This window comes from Ailuropoda melanoleuca, chromosome 8 (genome assembly GCF_002007445.2).
Source record: "Ailuropoda melanoleuca isolate Jingjing chromosome 8, ASM200744v2, whole genome shotgun sequence".
NCBI lineage: Eukaryota > Metazoa > Chordata > Mammalia > Carnivora > Ursidae > Ailuropoda > Ailuropoda melanoleuca.
The window spans coordinates 4,412,393-4,432,919 of NC_048225.1; the positions used below are offsets into that span (position 1 = coordinate 4,412,393).

Genomic DNA, 20,527 nt, shown 5'->3' on the forward strand with positions numbered 1-20,527 from the left:
AAGAAGGTATTACAGAGCTGTAAGATCTCAAATTTCTCCTCAACGAAAGATGTCACGTTCTTTTCAAAGCAACTTCTTTAGTGCACTGTAGAAAAAGTCATAATCAAAAGAAAGAAAAAAAAAAGCCAATACTAGCTTTTCTCTCTCTGTCCCATTCCCAGGACTCACCAGAATACTGCTATTTCCTTTCCAGCCCCCAGAAGGATGTCAACGGTCAACTTAGTTTGTTTTTTCTATCCCACTGACAATGAAGTGGTTGGCCTGGTGCCATAAAAGGCAATAGATTTTTTTTTTTAAAGCTGTGTGACCATGGCAACCTTGTTCTAAGTGCAAATCTCACAATGTGGGAGATCTTTTAAAACAAACAGTGAACCAATAAACTTAACTTCTGCTGTCTACAGAACCTATGCTGTAGTAAAGCTTGCTCACATCCCTATTTCACTCACCAGAACTATCCAAATACTTGGGTAAATAACCCGAGAAGGAAGCCAAGAGCAGGCCAGCTCCTCCGTGGTAACTCTACCCCACAGGTCCCTCCTATTTTCCCTCCATACTCACGTGGAGACAGGACACTGGTTTGTGAGTACTACTGTTACCTGGATTTCCGCCTCCCACCAGCCCATCGTTTAATTAAAACCTGTCCCCCCTAGGGATCAAGACTGTGAGATATGTAACAGCATGAAAATGTGTGTGTGTGGGTGTTGGGTGGGAGGGGATGGTTAAGAAGACCCAAGAAAACATGAAATGACATGTATCTGCCTCATAAGTTTGCTTATGATCCTAAACAAGTTTCACACTTGAGAATAAATCACTACATTTTATAAGAGTACACTTCTATACAACAATTAAGATTTTAAAGAATTAAATGGATATGTATTTAATATGGATACGGTTTTCAGAAAGTACTCCATGTGTCCAACAATAAAGAAAATGAGCATCTGCAGTCATGAATTTAAACAAGTGGGCCGTGGGAATCGTAACCATAGATAGTCACGGTCACAGGATTTTCCACCACCTTCTAAATAGTTCACTTTAAACTCCTAGTCACTCCACTTAGACATTCAACAGCTACTTAGCGTGATGTCCTGCTTCAGGTGAAAATTCTGTGTCACTGTCTACACTGCCAGAGAGAGAGACAGAAAGCACTGTTGCTAAATAGCACAGGCAATAGTATCTAATGACTGATGACAGACTGTGAAAAATAATTTACCCTGAGTATATAAAATGACAGGGAAACAATCAAAAAAATCACAGTCTACAGAAGAGATTATGTCAATGACTGATGAGGCTTTTGAATTCAGTTGAAGTATTTGGGAAGTCCAGAAATGTCATAAGAGTAAAAGGATTACAAGAAGAAAGAAGTATGTCCTAGTGTAGATGTCATTTGCTAAAGCACCAGGAGAGTCCGTAACAAGCCATACGAGCAGTCAGCACTTTTATCATTTCATTGTTTGGAAACGGATGCTCTCATTCTTGAATATTTTTCTATGTGGGAAAACAATAAAATGATCTGGGATTCAGAGGCATGAATCACACATTCTGCTCTCAATTCTCGGCAATATTAGATCAACAGAGTGGGATTATGTCCAGATAGCTATTCTAATTTCATCTTCAAGGTCCTTATCTTGGGACTACATCAGGTTAATAAGTAAGACCACAAAACTTGAGGAAATACCCTCCATAGATGGGCTTCCATGTGGACACTGATTATACATATAAACTTTGGTGCTTGTATGGCTGATATTAGAAAAAACAGAACACACTGAAATATGAAAATAGACTACAAGCTCTTAACTCATTCATGTGTTTTAGTTTAGGTTTGGATTTTTTTTTAATTAGAACTACAACCAAATAGAAATAGAAAGTCCCTTTGTACTTCTCTTAATTATCATTTTATTCCACAGCTTTTGGAAATATTTTATTTTGATAGGCTTTCAAACTTAAAGAAAAGCTGCAAGAATAGTCCCAAAACTCCTATATTCTTTTAACAAGATTCACCAGTTTGTTAACAATTTATCCCATCTATTTTTATTCTCATTCTCTCCCTCCCAGCCCCTATCTCTCTCCTCTCTCTCTCTCTCTCACGCACACAATTTGACAATAAATGGCACATATCCACCCTTTTTCCCCTAAATATTTCAGTGTGTATTTCCTAACAAGGAAACTCCTATACATAACTACAGTACAATTTCATTTTTTATTTCTTTAAGATTTGAGAGAGAGAGAGAGAGTCCACGCACATGGGATGGAGGGGGCAGAGGGAGAAGCAGACTCCCCACTGAGCAGGGAGCCCCCCACAGAGCTCGATCTCAGGACACCAGGATCATGACCTGAGGCGAAGGCAAACACGGTCACTGACTGAGCCACCCAGACGCCCACCACAGAACAATTTTAAAGATGAGGAAATATAACTTTGGTACAGTCCATATTCCAATTTTATTTATTGTCCCTATAATGTTCTCTATAGCTTCTTCCTAGTACAGGATCCAATACAGGATTATTCACTCAATTTGTCTTGTGTCTTTAGTTTTCCTTCCTCTGGAACAATTCCTCAGTCTGTCCTTCAAGCACTATTTCTCAGACACCTACCCTTCCGGGCCCCCTGGCTTGTTGGGATGGTTACAAAAGATTAAACATAGCACCCAAGCACCAGGTACCCGCAGTCCAGGTGAAAAGAAAGGTGTGCAGACGATAAGGAAGCACAGCATGAAATGTGCTAAGGGAGAAGGATACGCTGGATTCCTCCCTTCTTTATCAATTCAAAACCCCTGCTCTCTGGATCCCCCTTTTCTTTCCGATCTCAATAGGAAGATACTTCCATAGCCAGAATCATCATTAGCAAAGGTTATTTGTAAGACGTCTTTTAGTTCAAGGAGTTGGCCAAAGTAATACAGAGTACTATACAGCAGTTTACAGTCACACACATGCACGTGCACGTGTGTGCACACACACGTTGATTTGGGGTTTTTTCATTTTTGTTCTTGCTTTTTAAGAAACAGATGGTTCTTTTAAATAGATGTGTTAAAATTACTATTTTCAAAAACAAAAGACGTGATATGGTAAGAAGAACGAGGTTTCTTTTTCTATAGTTACAAAAGCTATATTCAAATCCAACCTCAATCATTTATTAGCTAAGGGATCTTGGGTAAGTCACTTACAATGTGCGCTTTAATGATTTCATCTGTAGAATGGGATGATACTAGTCAACTATAGAGTTTAAAGTTTAACAAAATAAAAAATTAGAGGAAGTTTTTATGACCAGTAAAGCACTGTATAATTTATGTATGTGTGTACACACATGGGTGTCTACAGATATGCTCTAGTACATACATAGGTATATGGGTATTTGTGGGTGGAGAGACATAATAAGAATGAGTAGGAGAGAGCCTAAGGATGCATTTGATTTATCATTTTTTTTCTAATGGGGTTCCCCCTATTATCACACAGAAGAATTTTGAATTCCAAATTTCTCAGCCTTTTTGGGGGTGATGCTCCCACTTTTCCTGGAATGGCTGTTTTCCAATGGCCACACACAAGCAGCCTTTCGTTCTGCTCACTCAGTAGAGAAGTTCTAGTCCTCACATCATCTGGTCTGGGCACGAGCTTCCTAAGACGGACGGTGCCGGGCGAGCAGAGATCACATTTGCCTTCATCACGGTCTGATCTCTAGAAGCCTCACAGGCACGGGACAGAGAGTACCCACTCAGGATCTGTGGCATGGGGACACCCGCTGGGACTGCTTCCTGCCCAAATACTAGGACACCGCATCACTGCCTCCTCCCCGAGGTGATGGCTGCTGAGACACAAGTGGAGAAACCCGAACTCTGATCGCCCTCCTCTACTTTAGGGTAAAAGATTAAAAAAAAAGTTCATTCCTGAAACTTTGAATCCAGAAGTATCACTGAAACCCTCTAGTCACACAGAAATTCTATTAGAATTGTTTAAATGAATTAAAAACTATCATTATGAGCATATTAATAATTTAAGCCCTTCCCACCCTCTTGTACATTCCATGGTCTGGTTTCTCAGCACGTATCACTTCGAAGGTACTGTTTTTGTTAACTGGGTGTTTCTGTAGTCCATCTCCCCACTTTGTTTTCCTCCCTGCTGATCGCCAGCACCTAGAATGGGACCTAAAAATTCACACTGATGCAACAAAATACTTGCAAACTCTTGCATAAGACAAACATTTTCTACAATGTTCTATACACATCTCTGGATTAGTAAACCCTTTCCTGTAGTTCAACAACAATACAGTTTGGCCCAGCTCAAATCCCAATGATCACGGAGAGTCTTAAATAAGTTTTATAGATTTACAACATTAGAGTCTCCTGATTAATTTGCCATCTAAAACAAGCTTAAAGCAGACACGAAAGCAGAAAATAACGACAAATTAAGAGAAGCCAATTTTTAAATGCTTGGCAGGTTTACACTGTTTCTTTTCATTAACATGTAGGACCAAGAATCAGAACAATGAAGAAAGGGTGTGAAAGCAAACCCACAAACAGATAAATGAAGAACAGTGTGGTGGACCAGATGCACAGAAAAGTAAAAGGTGCCAGACATTGCAGGAGGTACCCAGATTCGGGAGCAACAGAAGGAAAAGTCGAAAATGGATGGCAATTGGGGGCACCTCCAGTCAAAATGTTTCTGGGCACCAGTGGCTCGGCCAGTAATGCCTGAGAATCAGGATCATTTGTCACTGCGTTCTGCGGCTGCTAGGGCTGAAATCCCTCCCGGTCTCTTCTTTGTGACGACCCTACGATGATTCTGCTCTATGAAAGCTCACAGACAAGAGTAAATTTCTGCTTCCCACGGCAGCTGCGAACTCACTCTCCTGCCCACTCAATCTCCCCCTAGCCCCACTCTGTCCTCTGGTGATTATTAGGATTTCTGGCCCTAGTATGATGGGAGAGAAAAAGGTTACTAAAGCTGGCATTTACTAAACCTACAATTTCTGACATTGGATGAACAACGTACCACACGTCTTTGCAAAGCTAATGTTGTAGGGTGAAGAAAGGGAGAACTGACCCTTAACTCATATGCACATTGACACAGAGACAGGAGAACAATTTGGGAAAAAACATGGTATCATCAACGTGCTATGCAAATGGGGCAGTGGAAGCCAGCAGCCCTCAGCATCAAATTGATCTGGCAAAGAGATAAAGAAAGGGGAAAAAAAAGCAAGCTTGACTAGAGCAGAGAACATCTAGCAGGAGGCATTAAACCTTTACCTGGAAGACAAAGGACAGAGAATGGAAGCAGGGCCCAGTTCCTGTTTAGGGTTCAGAAGCAGAATTCAAAGTCCTAAAGAGAAACAGAATAAGTGAAAAGAACCGAGTGGTGTACAAGGCCGCAACCACTCTCAGAGAGAAGACAGAAATAGACACCCAGATTCTAGAACCTCTGCTAGCAGAAACGTAACTTGGTATCAAATTCCCTATGAATTCAACAAAGTGTCCTAATAAGCACACTTGTCCAAGGGCAGGGTTAGCCTTGGAATTAAAGGATCAAGACATAGCTGCACATGAGAACTCTCTGGGGAGCTGATTCTTAAACATACAAATTCCTGGTCCCCATCCTAGATGAATCAGAGTATCTGGTATTTACAGAGTATAACAGTCTGCAGGCTGGTTTCTTTGTTGTGTTTTTTTTGTTGTTGTTTTTTTGGTTAATGTCTCCAGATGATTCTACTGTACCATCAGTACAGGAATCCACTGTTTTAGACTCTGGAGTAGAAATAATTGCTTCTGGGATTAGGATTCAAATTAATAATGCAAAACACATCCCCCAGCAAAGACAAAAGTATAAATTCATAAATGTTAAAATAAAAATGCTTTCAGAGTTGGCTTTTCCTCTGTTTCCTCATTAGCTCTGGACAATGTTCAATCTTGGCCAGTGTGTAGGAGTCAGGAATGACCCCAGTGCCCTTGCTCATGAGCATCACGTCTGCTTTTTCTTCAATGGACTAATAGTGCTCTGTTGGCTTCTTTTTGCATCTGTCACTAATGCTTCCCTTACTTCAGGTAACACTCTATCCGTACGCCATCATGACTCATCTCTTCCATGGGGAACTCACCACTGTGGTTCTTCTGGCTCCCATTTTCCATGTGGTAAGTGAAGCCCAATCCTCCAGTCCCCAACCACTTTCCCCCCAAGGACCCACCCCAACCAGATCTGGATGGTAACACTGGTGGCCAACAGTTACATGCTGCCCACAAGGGCTACAATAAAATCCACGTCTATCACAGGGGGCTGGTATTTCCAGATATACATCTCCAATCTCCACACAGGGAAATTACCATTTCTTCTTTCAAAGTTAAGACCAGAGTTGGTCAAAATAGAGGAAAAAGCCAGGATACACCAGAAATTGGAATTTTGGGCTCAATCATGCTACCTCTGAAATGGATCTCCTATCACTCGACCTATCATTAGGGGTAACGGAATTAGGCAAAAAGGACTCTAAGCACCTATAAAAAAAAAAAACATCTGGGATCCAGAATCCTCCCTAGATCCCCACATGGAAAACAAAACGTGTGGGCATCTCTAACTGGGCAGGCTCACAAACAACAATCCAGAGAGACTAATAGTTTTGGTTTTTAAAAATAGACTAACAGTGAGATAATGAACGGAATGTACCATACATAAAAAGCTTTAATTTGAGTAACATTTTTATCGTGACTCATAAAACTCAACTCACCAAATTAATTTAAATAACTCATAGAAATACTGTCAAGAACACCTAACACTGCCTCAAGATCTGAACTCAAGGCAGTAAGAATGACAACTTCTCCAGCATAGAACCTAGGATGTTTGAATTTCATTCTAATCTTACTTACTTCTCAGTAATTTTCAGGATAATTAAAGGGCATGTTATCAAAATGTATAGTTGAGTCAGAGTTCTGTAGCAAAGTGCAATGAAAACAGAACATAAGGTACTAAAAAATTTTTTTAAAAAAGTAGACCCACAGGTCTGATGAATAAAAGTCATCATATAGAAAGGAAAAAGTGAAGGCAGAAGGGGAGGTGGTGTGTTCATTTGGGTGAAAAGGCTCCAAACACAGTATTTAGATTAAAAAAAAAGGAACTGTGCCAAATCACGATGAAATGGGTCCAAGGATGGCAACAAAAATGGGCTTTGAGCCTGACATAGGCAATGCTATGGGCGCGCACTCCTCTCTCACACACAGTAAGGAAAGAATAAGCTTCTTTCTAACTCAGAGGAACAACAAAAATAGCCATTACTCTTTTCTCATAGAGGCAGTGGAGGGGTCAGTCAACAATGCCACAGATTTTCACGTGGGAGCCTCACAATCTTGCCGCAGTCCCCATGCGCTAACAGGGTAACCCCCTGCAACCAGCTGACATCTGTGCTTCCATTTCTTCTATGCCAAGTCAGACCCAACTTGTTCCCATGTTAGGAATGTTGTAGACACTAACTGGAAGTGATACTATCTCCTGAGAAGAGTAATGGGAGATTGTTTAAGAGGCTTGAGAAACCTGCTTCTGAGAATGACCGATGAATAGGAGGTTAAGAAAATTACTCACTGGCCACAGATAGTGTTGAAGAGAATTCAAACTACAGCCCTCTGGGGGCTGGGAGAACGTAAGATGTTAAGACTGCCTGTGGGCATCTTCAATTTGGAACAGCTCCAACAAACAGGATTACAAATGATGGCACTTAAATTTACCCCCAAATTCCTAAAAGATTTCTAACTAACTCTGTTCCAGGGACTTATCTTTACCAAACCAAACAAAGATTCTACCTATTAGTACCATGGACAATTTCTGCCCTGATTAAGAATTTTTCAAGCAATGTGTCCATTCAGTCATAAGATCTTGGAAAAGGATGACAAAGCAAGAAAACAAAATTCTTAACTCTCCTTTGTATATGTTGAAATTCTAAGAAGACAGACAGCAGGTGTTATTTATTAAAGTTTCAAGGGAAAAGGCACATCAATTAGAAGGACTAAAATTAAAAAAAAAAAAAAGAAAAAAACGTGACAATACCGATTTCTGGATCGGATGAAGACCAAACGGTACAAGCACTTTGGAAGACGCCTCAGCAGTTCCTCACAAAGCTAATAAACCCCGCGTAGCGATCACACTCCTGGTATTGCCCTAAATCAAAAGCTTAAGTCTACATAAAAACCTGCAGTTGGGTGTTTACAGGAGGCTTATTCGTAATTGCCAAAAACAGAAGCAACCAAGCCATCCTTCAGTAGATGAATGGATAAGCCAACTGTGGTATATACCTATGATGAAATACTATTCAAAGATCAAAAAGGAATCAACTATCAAGCCACACAAAGCCGTGTCTTCATCCTAAAATGCCTACTGCTAAGCAAAAAAAAAAAAAAAAAAAAAAAAAAAAAAAAAGCCAACGTCAAAAGGTTAAATATTGTGTGATTCCATTTATAGGACATTCTGAAAAAGACAAAACTACAGGGAGGCAAACAGATCCATATTTGCCAGGGCTTTGATGCAAAAAGGAAGGCAGGGTTGAATGGGTGAAGCATAGGAGACTTTATTTAAGGACCGTTCAAGTATTCCATAGGATACTGCAATGGTAGATACATGACATTATGCATTGATCAATACTCAGAACTTTCCAGCACAAAAAGTAAGCCTTAATGTATGCAAATATACACTTCTTATATTTATATATTAACATACACATTTATATAAATACATTATATACTGTTATATAATTTATATTTATATATATTTTAGGATACCACAAAAATCACAGGACAGATTTAAGTATGTGATAACAGAATGTTACTGTATTACGAACGTATGAAAAGCACCTCACTGGAGGTGGCAGAGGAGAAAGGTGCTGACCTAAGTAACACTGGAAGTGAGTGGAGTCCCTAAAACTCCGTACGTAACTTCATATTCCAAAAATGGACATTAACGCTGTATTCCAGTTGATAAAATCTTTTCCCATGGGTGTACGTATTAACAAATCTGAAACAACTCTACATGCACACTGCAATCCAGCTATTAAGTGGACTGTTGGGATGGCTAACGAGAGCCAAGTTTCTCAACGGTGTAGTAGGAGGTTACAGACAAGCAAGGGGACAAAGTTAGAATGATCCCTACAGTCAGATCATTATGGACACACATTTAGCAAAATGTAGATACAGATGAACACAGGCAGAAATACTTACGGATAAGCACATACACGTGACTTATATGCACATACGTATTCCCCTGCTCTGTCAGCTGAGAGGTCTTGGAAACGAGAATAACCCAATAGCAATAGTACTCCTGGCACCCAGATTTTGGGTTGTAACACCATTCTCCAGTAAAAGGAACCATGACTCCTTGGATAAAGAGCTGATTCTAAGACTGGAGCAGAAAATACACAAGATGAACCTGGAGCATCTTGTAGTGCTAGAAAGTGAAGAAATGTTACTTACACACACACACACACACACACACACACACACACACACGTCAAAGGACATAGCAGACAACTCCAAGACCTGAGCAGTACTCCTCAAAACTGTCAAGGTCATCAGAAACAAGGAAAATCTGAGCAACTGTCACAGATAAGAGGAGTCTAAGGAGATATGACAATAACAGTCTGAGGAATTTAGGATGTGAGAAGTTGCCCTCCCATGCAAAGAAGAAGTGCCAGATGGAGTTGGTTGTGATGGGGAGACAATGCAATAGAGAGAAACAAAGACGACAAAAAAAATTTTTTTTAAAGGAACAAGAAGGACAATTGGGAAAAGGCTGGTCATAAGATTCAGAAGAAAATGCTCCTGAAATAAAAGGAATCATCTATGGGAGGAGAGAATGCATTTCACATCTCTGTTCTTAACATACTTCCATCTTCTAAAACGGATCTGCACAAGTGAAGGTTCCGTTTTTATGGAAGTGTTTATTTTACACATACTGGAGCCAGTGTCCCCCCTGAGCAGTCTCATTCCTTCTCAGACCTACCTGCCTGAGCTAATCACGTCAGGCAAAGTATGCAAGCAGAGAAAAGAGAACAGAAGTTCTTTCTAATTTACACAGACCTGCTCCTCAAGACTTTGGTTAGGAATTAAATTGTGTTACTAATTCATGTTATTAAATGAGATACTGTAACAACTTTCTTAATGAGACAGTGTGACAGTCTTCAGAAACTTTAATAGGCAACATCCGTTTAAAAGAAAAACAAAAACAAAAACAATGGCATGAGAAACACAACCTTTAGGCTTTGAACCCCGCCAGTGAGGTCTAACATATTAAGCCAGCTAAATACCAAGGTGAGCCTGAAATCAAATCGGAGCCAACAGAACTGGCATACCGTTTACAACAGCTTAACTGTGAAACCTTATTTGTGTCCTGAGGACAAACACATCACCCCTCACTTGCATTGTCAACACGTGAAATCTAAAGGAAAATACTATTTCTAAACTGAAAAAGATCCAAAGTACGAAGAAACTGCGCTCTCCTCAGTACCAGAGAGAAATGTTTTGGATACTCCCTGTCAGGCAGAAGCAAATAACCCAGGTACACTTTCGAACAGTAATGAACTAAGTCAAATATTTATGCACAGTTCACAGACCCAGCGAGACTTGTGCAATTGGCAAGAGAGAGGGGATAGAAAGTCGGTCTCTGTCCAAGGACTGTCCGGAAGGCAGCATGAAGCACTGGAAAGAACAAGAGGTTTGGAATCACACTGACCTGGGTTTAAATCCTGCTTCTGTGGCTCCTCCCGGCAGACAAAGAAACCTACCAAGTTATCATCCCAAAGTATCCATCTCCTCACCCACAAAGTGAGCAACATAGACCTCCCAGGGCTGATGCAAGCCTCATTCTGTGCATATCCAATACTAAGAGCAAACACTTGTGTAATATTTGTTATTTCTCAGGCTGCCTTAAGTACTTTGTATAAATTATTTCGTCTTCCTAACAACCATAGGAGATAAGTAGTTATATTATAACCATCTTACAAAGTGAGAAATGTGAAGTATGGGAAAGATTAATCCGTTCCAATCCATACAGCCACTAAGTAGCTAAGCTGCAAATTCAACCCAAATACTCTGGCTCATTTTTGCTCTGAACCACTAATATATAATACCATTATTAAATCAATCAATAAATCGAGTCTCCACCAAACACCCTAACTCTAATTCATTTCATAAAGATACTGACATGATTTACTTTTAGTAAAAGAGAATCGGTTACCAAGTTACAGTAACAAGAATTATATTAGAATGTATCTGTTGCTATTGATTTTAATTCATCAATGAAAATATTAAGTGGTTATTGTACCAACTGGTTCTCCAAGATTCTAAATACGTTAATCGTATAATTGTTTAGTGAATGGGAGTATGTGTAAGAGTTATTCCAAGAAAACCCCCAAAGTAATCTTAACCCTAAGTAAGGATACCTAATCCTTCGCAGTTTTATGGTCATTTAGAAGGCTGCTAAATGCACATTCCAAATCACGATATAAACCGAAAAGCACATACAAGTTAACCTATAAACAACAAATTATTGCTTATAAAAAAACCAAAAAGCTCTCTATCTGCTAATAATTCTGGAATGACATCTGCCGTACAGAGAGCTCTGCATTCCGAGTATTTTGGAGTCCCTGATGCCAGGAAGAAGCCTCGAGGTCCAAGCCCCAAAGGCCAGATCCTCCATCCTCATTAGCACTCTCCCAACGAATGTCCCCATGACATCGCTCCTGATTCTGACTTGAGACATGCTAAGGTTTTTTTGGAGACAATAAAGTCCCACTCTCCCATTAGACCTTTAAAAGAGAGTAAAGTTGGATGAATACTCTTTAAGTGTTCATGTCCTTGCGAGTATTTGGAGAGAAAATGCACTTGGCAAAAGCAGCAGGCAACTACACTTTGCAAATACTCATTAAGTAACTGCTGTTCCTGCAACAGCAACCCCCAGTTTGCTCTCCGTCCCCAGTAAATGAATTACCCAGAGCACTCAGATCTGATTTCTAGCCTACTGGGCAAGGACCTTTCTCCTACACCGTCTCCTCCGTCCTACAGCACCAGACAGATGCTCTCCAACCGCCACACCCACAGCTCCTTCAACAGAAGTCAAACTGGCCAGAACTGAAACAGCCCCACCAAGTACAGGACCAAACATAAGGCCACATTAACATCTTTTTTGCTATCTCCAAGGCTAAAAGGGGGCCATGGGAAGGCATTGCTCCAAGCTGATTAAGGCCCTTGTCACCCTGCCTTTTTAGGGAGACACACCACTGATGCCCTTCTGAACAGAGAGGGTTACTTTGTTGCAAGGAAACAACCGAGCGCACACAAGTAGTTTGGTGTCTGTCCTTCTGTTGATAAGAAAAAGCCAAAAGAAAACAACTCAAATGACCAAAACCTGCATTGATTTTGCAATGCATTATATAAGAAAGCTATGCAATTTATTGTCCTCCCTTAACTCTCCCTCCCCCGCCTCTGTCCCCCCAACATCACTTAAGTCCAAGCCACAGGACCAGGTGCTAACACTTTAGCATCAAACACGGAAACACGATATTGATCCTTTAATGTTTTCTCATAGATACTCCCTTGCACCATTCAAGCATTTTGATATCCAAGAAAATACTCAGTGTCACACCTAAGAATATAAATACATTTTACTACTTTTAATTGGAGCTAAAAATGGGCTTTGCAGATTACGACTGGAAAAGCCATAATTTTTCAGGCAACTAAAATTAGATCATTTTGGTGAGAAGATGTATTCCAAATAAAGCAGTAAATTTCACACAGAAAGCCTCCAGCAGGGAGGGCAGAGTTCACAGCTATCTTTCCCTGTTTAGCCTTTCCCAGAGTTTAAAAGCCTCTTTGGAGAATGGTCCTACATCACCAAAGGGACAGCCGGAATGCCAAAACGAGGCAAATAGCGGACCCTGAGAAGTCTGTACTTAATATCCCTAATTTGTAAATGAGGAGACAAAAAATAGCAACAACCAGTTTCTAAGCCAAAAAAAAGGGGGGGGGAGAGAAATAAATGGAAACATGTTGATCTGGAAACAATTCTGTCCCGTTACTAGTAGGGGCATGAACCACTCCATAACACGCATGTGTTTGCAGGGAGTCCTAGGGAGGAAGCAACAGAAGAAATGCAGGACAGAGGCCAAGCTGGTTTTCTGCAGCAAGATTCCTCCCACTCTCAGGTCCTTCTTTTCATTGCAGGCCAACCACTCAGCGCAAACTTCAACCTGAAAAGCCGACATTTGATCAAACCCTCTAGCAGAATACATACTAAGCTGATAGATATGGTCATCTTGAACGAAGAAAAACTGGCTTCCTAGTCCTAGCTCCTGATGTAAGGACTTTCAATCTTTCTTGATAATAAGTGTAAGTAACATACAGATGAGTGAACACACACATTTCTCGTCTCTACCACAACCTCCTTGCTAAGAAGAGGAGAGAAGGATGCATTCCCTCATCCCAATCCACCCGTATTCTAACAACGCATCCCAAAGGCAACGACTGTAAACCATACTGTTAGAAAATCACCCTCTGGTATCCACCTAGAAGGATTCTCTGACCCTGGTTGAGACGCTCTAGTCTCATGCCAAACTCCCTCACTCAAAAAATGGCTTCCTTTCTTGTATCATGCTTTTCCATTCATGGAGTTGACCAATTCTTGCATTCTCATAAATGACTGCACAGGGGAATGTAAACATCATTTAACAAGAGGAAATCTAGGCAAGCCGAGATCAGTCATGGTTCAGTGACTTGTTGAAAACAAAGCTTTCATGGACTCTGACAGGGAAAGCTGTTACCTTTGTCCTCTGGCAGTCTACACTGCAAGGGTCATGAAACGACATTACTCAGGAGAGAACGGATAACGCCCAGGCATATCATGTCTTGTCTGGCCCACGCCAGTCTCTGCTCAACAGATGGCAGACCTTTTGTTTTATTCCTCAGAAATTTATGTTCTACAAGGATTATGCTTTTTACATTTTAAGAATCCATTATTACTAAGGGGAAAATAAAATCTAATGTCTCGGGGCACCTGGGTGGCTCAGTTGGTTAAATAATCTTCAAGAATTGTCCATCAGTTTGGCTTTGGCTCAGGTCATGATCCTGGAGTCCCAGGATACAGCCTCACGTCAGGCTCCCAGCTCAGCGGGGTCTGCTTCTCCCTCTTCTCCACCCCCTGGCTCATGTTCTCTTGCATTCTCTAATAAATAAATAAAAATCTTTAAAAAAAATCTAATCTCTCTTATCTCTTAAAACTACTCTTTCCCTAATATCATCAGATAGCACCCTGCCTGCCACTCTCTTGTCTAGACAAACTCAGTATTTATGAAATCCAAACCCTGCTGTGGAGTCACCTTCNATTATTACTAAGGGGAAAATAAAATCTAATGTCTCAGGGCACCTGGGTGGCTCAGTTGGTTAAATAATCTTCAAGAATTGTCCATCAGTTTGGCTTTGGCTCAGGTCATGATCCTGGAGTCCCAGGATACAGCCTCACGTCAGGCTCCCAGCTCAGCGGGGTCTGCTTCTCCCTCTTCTCCACCCCCTGGCTCATGTTCTCTTGCATTCTCTAATAAATAAATAAAAATCTTTAAAAAAAATCTAATCTCTCTTATCTCTTAAAACTACTCTTTCCCTAATATCATCAGATAGCACCCTGCCTGCCACTCTCTTGTCTAGACAAACTCAGTATTTATGAAATCCAAACCCTGCTGTGGAGTCACCTTCTAAACCATAAGCACCTAACTTAAAATCACTCTTGCCCTAATACCATCAGGCAGCAAGCACCCTGCCTGCCGCTCTTCTCACTACTTGATCTGCTACTCCAGGCAGCTCCACAGGCCACAGAGCTGTGCTGGGCCAACAGTGCCCCCTGGGGGTTGTTGTCTCATCCAAGTGTCGGACCTACAGTTTGTGAAACTTGGGCACAACCAGGTACGAGCCAGTGCGGACGCCTTTAGCATCCTCCTAGATTTATTGTGAACATGTCCCACCCCTTCTCATTGCCAAGGTGGGGAGCATAAGGCAAGGAGATGTGAGAGGCAGTGAAATATTTACAAACTGAGGAGGTCAAAAACCGCTTTTCAAAATAGTAAACCTGTCTGCCAAGATTCTCATGCATCCCCCTTCATGGGGCATCATCTTAGCCCACCATGTCTCAAGAGAAATAAATGTTACTGATGGAGCTGGGTTTTTTCCTTTTTCTTTTCTTTTTTGTCATCGAGATAAATTTATTCCACTTAAATGCCCATCTTTTATTGGAGGTTAGGCCTTCCTATTTTGGGGGAGAGTTAAAATGTCCCTTCTTTTATAAAATGATGGCATTAAAACATGATCACTTTGGCAAATTATCCTTANCGGTGGCATTAAAACAAGATCACTTTGGCAAATTATCCTTACTTGATAAAGTTAGCAACCTTATTCTGGTCCTCTCCCCCCCCCCAAAACTGATGGACAATTCTTGGGAAAAAAATCAGAAAACTGAACAGCTCTTGGGTAATGCCAAGCCCCATGCCCCATTTATTCTCATTCCTCTTCTTCTGTGATAATTAAGTTCACTCAGGTAGAAGGACATCCCTGCAGTTGTAGTAAGACTAAGGTAAGTAAAACCTTGGGCTTCCTCCTTTTCACTGTCCATCACTCCTTTGCTTGTATTACAGACAAACCAGCCCTCACAAAAGGTCCATGTTTTGTGTTGTTTTTTTTTTTTTAAGATTTTATTTATTTGAGAGAAAGAGTGAGCACAAGCAGGGGGAGCAGCAGGGAGAGGGAGAAGCAGACTCCCCGCTGAGCAGGGAGCCCAATGTGGGACTTGATCCCAGGACCCTGACATCATGACCTGAGCCAAAGGCAGACACTTCACTGACTGAGCCATGTAGGCATCCCAAAGTCCATGTTCTTAACAGAATATTTTGTGTTTACCCAGGATGAAAGTATTATCAATGGGTAGATATCATCAAGGCTCCAGTGTAAAAGCCAAATCTACCTCTGGGAGTCAAGTATGTTTAGAAAAATCTGCTAGACTCAAGGTTTGAGGTCACCTGGAATCTGTTTGTAGGAGGGACTCCAAGGTCTCCCAAGAAAGCACTTACTCTGAGGGGAAAAGAAAATCAGGCAAACAATTTTGCCCAGTCTTCATCATTGGACCCTGAGGGAAAGGGGATTCTGAGGTCTACACGGAGCCAGTCACTAAGATTTGTTTTTCCCTACCAACCCTCCACAGATTCCTGTCTGAGTAATAAGGAAAAGGGGGGAATTCCCCCCAAAATTGAAAAAGTTTTGTTGTTGTTGTGTTTTTTGTTTTTTTTTTTTAAGCTAAAAACTCATGTAAGACACTAGGGCAAAAAATACCCCTGCTAGGATATGTAGTTTGCACACAACGCAACATAGCTCTCACACCAGGAACATCAGGCAGTAAGCTAGCGCAGCTCGCTCACGGTACCTTAACGCAGCGTGATTCGGTGCAGCTTCTAAAATCACCCCTCAGCCACCTTGGGAGCACCCAGCAACCGTCCTGCTGTCATGAACACTAGTATCTTCATGACTGACGGACAGACACACACACACACGGACAAAGACCTCAGTAGATGACCTGCCTGGCTGCCTCTGAGCTGCTGAGTCCGCTGTGAGAAGGTGTGAGCCCCCCTCGCCCTCCCGCTCCAACCACGGCCTCTCACCAACAGCAGAGCGATAGTAATATTAGAAATCCTAACATGTTAGAAATCATGGGCTCGGAAAGGAAGATCCCCAACTTTAGTAGAGGTTAAGAGCCAGAAAAATATGGATCACAGGAGGCTAAAACCAACATACGAACTCCAGGTCTCCCTGGAGTGTGAGTATTCTTATTGTTACGTGTTTCAACCTCCAAGTCAATGGCAGGAATGTCATTTGCACTTAAACAACTCCAGGAGTGTCAAAACTAAACCACTGGAAGACAAGGTCTTCCTCTTCATTTGCCTTCGCCTCTAAACCTCCCGTTAGTAGAAAACGAAATGTTTATACCTTACTTTCCCCCTTCCCCGCATTCTCTCACCCATATTAATATATAGTTAATATACCGAGTATATTAGCAGTGCACTGAAGAATTCCTGAGATGTCTTCAATTTCCTCTTTGTTGGAATGGTCTGCATAGGAGCATCTGTTGGAGATATTGTGGAAATTCCTTTCTGCATCCCTGTAACTAAGAAGAAAACAAAATTAGCATAGAGAGACCATTTTTAAACCATCTGCGAATGCACTTGTCTGCATACACACAAGCACACGCAGTCTGTGCCCTGGTGTAATCGCATTTTAAAATAACTGCAGGTTTTAGACGCCATTTCTGGCATAAGCCACTGCTAACATCAGCATTAGTGGTGTGGACCGGGAACCGGAGGCCATCATTAATAAGGAAGCCATGTGTGAAAAAACATAAATGAGGAGAACCAGAAGATCCCGCAGTTTCCACCGCAAGGGTTACCTTGAGCAAAGAGCATGATTCATGGTACTTACTTGGTGCATTGGCGCGGTGTTAAAAGTAAACACGTCTTAACCTCCAGCACAGCCAAGATGATAGGAATGTGGCACATGGATGACAAATTCACTAAGGAAGCATTTGGAGTCCGACAGAACTTGAATATGGTTTTACCATTGTCTATCTCATACTCGGGGCAGGTGACCTCATCTCTGTGGGTCTAACTTGCCTCCCTCATAAAATGAAGATCCCCCCGCTCCCCCACCCCAGCCATGAGTTCTTGAAAAGACAGAATGAAGAAATGCCTGTGTCATCAGGTGTTGCCTGGAACTTCTCCAGTTGCCTCTGGATTGGAACTAAGGCACCAATGCTAAAAATAATAGGTACCTAAGGCTCCCACATTCCCCAAGAGTAGCCATTTCACTGCCATTGCCAGCTTACGAAAACAAAGGAATGAAACAAATTTGAAAAGCAATCCTCAGAAGAGGAACTGGCCTAGGAAGATACTGCTGTTATCATCTCTCCCCTCTCCTAAAAGAAAAAGCAAGAAAAAGAGAAAGGACAAGTCTTCTGCAGAAGCCCAGCTGGGGAGAGAGGGTCCATCCCTGCTTGAGACTGGGGGCTGGGTATTGCATCCCACCATGAATGTCTGAGGGAGAAGGTTCCAGAAAGAGTTACTAACAGGGAAAAGAGAGAAGACAATGAGAGCAGCCTACCATACCTCCATTTGGCAAACAATAGGAGTTTCCCATGGGTGAGGGAGTTACTAGGAAAGAGAGGGCGCTTTCGTTATCCCCGCTGACTGCCTTCCCTATCTGGAGGCTGCCAGCAGGAGAGGGATCCCACCAGCGAGACTGTGGAGTCCAATCCTGAGGGCCAAGAGTGGGGCATCTGACAGTCAAGGCAGAACCCATATATGCACCTAAGGACATCACAGCCAAGGCAGGACTGTTCCAACCATCAGTGAATTTAAAAAGGCTTCTGCCATTTTCCATTTCATTCCTGCCTGATACAATCCATCAGAAGATAGAGGAACCCAGAAAGGGGCAGCCTGGACCCCAGGACCGAAAAACCACAGGATACCCCCTGTACACTGCATTCCCAGTCCCTCAGGACAAGGCTGACACAGGCAGAGAGGGGTGGAAGGGTGAGACTGGATATGGGACTGAAGATGTGAACTCATCTGGAATGGACTTCATACTCCCTGGAAATTCCCAGAAATCAGGGCAATCTGCCCAAGCTAGCATCAAAGGGGACCCATCCTCGCATGGTTGAAATGACTGAAGAGAAAAAATAACATGGCCTTGTGTTTACATGCCTCACCAAGATCAGACCCCAATAAACCAGGTTGGCAAAAATGTTTATTAGTTTCCAGAATGCAGGAAACACTCAATAAATGGTGGAATGGGGAAGGCAGTCATTAAAAACAGACAAATACAGGGTTATTCGTAAAATTCGGTTCCCTCATTTTAACTGGAATGACCTTAGACAAAGTATTTTTTCTCACAGCCTCAATTTCCTTATCTGTAAAATGAGCTTTATACCATGATCTTATGAAATAGATGGTCAGGATTATATAAAAAAATGAGATGTAAAGTACCCAGTACATTGCTTCAAAAAGAGTGATCAATAGGTAATAGCTTCTAACATTGTTTTTATTCATTCAGATAGATACTCTATGTAAATGACAAGGAAGCTAGAGCCTTTTTTAGATAACATATTGGATAGCCACAGAATCTGACCATGACAGTGAAAATAATATCATTAAGTTTGTTTCCCAGAGTAATCAGGGTTCACCCACTTCTCATGTTCTATGGAAATTATTGTAGCTTAATCCCTATTCAATTGTCCAAAGAAAAAAAGAACAGAGAGTTGGCTGTACAAAACAAACACGGGGCCCACAGTGATAATTGGAATAACAGAATTTAATTTTAGATGACTATAGGAAACGTTGTCCCAAACTAATAGGAGGTAGGCAGTAGGCCCACCTGTGATATTAGCATAATGATGCTTATTCTGGCGCAAAAAAAAAAAAAAGTACAAAATGAGTAGCATGATTCTGAACATATATTTCTTCATACTTCAGTTTTTAAAACATATAATGATTGAACATTACATCCCAGGAAGCCGGATTATCATGTGTTTTCCAACCGTAGTTTTAAAGATATCTCTGCTTTGCACTGTCATGCTAATCCATCCTTGGAAGCTTCAGATGGGCAGCGGTCACATAAACGAGTGAGAGTGGCTGGTGAGGCACTCAAGAGGCAGAAATTTACATGAATATATATATATATATAATCTCCAAACTCTCTATACCAAGAAGCTGCAGCTAGAAGGCGAACAGAGCATGTTTAGCTCCTGATGGTAAACAAAGGATTCTAAACTACAGACTCAAGGAGGACAGGGCAATAACGCAGTGGGAGGGCACAGGGAAAGACAAACACCGAGGGGCAGAGGAGTCAGAGACTAGGAGCGGCAAAAATAATGATTCAGTGAACATATGGATTACTTCTGTGTACCAGGCACTGTAGTACTTTACATGATCACAGGACCTGATGTTATCATTATCATTTCATTTCGTGTCAGCCCAACCAACCCTGCTATTATCACCATCTTAAAAATGAGAAAATGGAGGCTCAGGAAGGTTGGGTCATGTGCCCTAAATCATTCAAAGGCAGAATCTGACTTTAAATCTAGTTAACCTGCTACATGCTTTGTCTACTGCCGAGGCACATTTTCCCAGCCCTTGGCTCTAAACCACAGGACAAAAATGCACAGGGACAAGGAGGGACACAGCGTAATGGTAAAAATGACATCAGAGGAAAGAGTCCTCATAGACCAGACTTCCCTCAATCCTGGTGCCTTTGAATTCTGAAGGTGAACTCGGCCTGCCTCCTGTCCACCCCTCTTGTTTCCCACTGTTCTTTCCAAGCCACACTGTCCAAGAAGCGAACCCATCCCCTAGAAGCCTGAGTTACAGAGACGAACATGAAGATGTTCGCTCAGCGCCCCTTTCCTCATTTTACACGGAGGCAAGAAGATGATTCTGCATCAACAGGACGCAGTTCGGGTGAGTGCGCTCGTGCAGTTTACCGGGAAAAAAAAA

At 41.7% G+C, this 20,527-nt stretch overlaps 1 protein-coding gene across 1 annotated transcript in view; it reads right to left on the bottom strand.

Annotated features, from left to right (window-relative positions):
- GUCY1A2 (guanylate cyclase 1 soluble subunit alpha 2) overlaps positions 1–20,527 on the bottom strand; it is a 291,079-nt gene that overhangs the window by 265,621 nt on the left and 4,931 nt on the right. Inside the window, exon 2 of the mRNA XM_034665615.1 lies at positions 17,027–17,148. Within this exon, the coding sequence (XP_034521506.1) occupies positions 17,027–17,148 (122 nt within the window). The remainder of the gene's footprint in view (positions 1–17,026; positions 17,149–20,527) is intronic.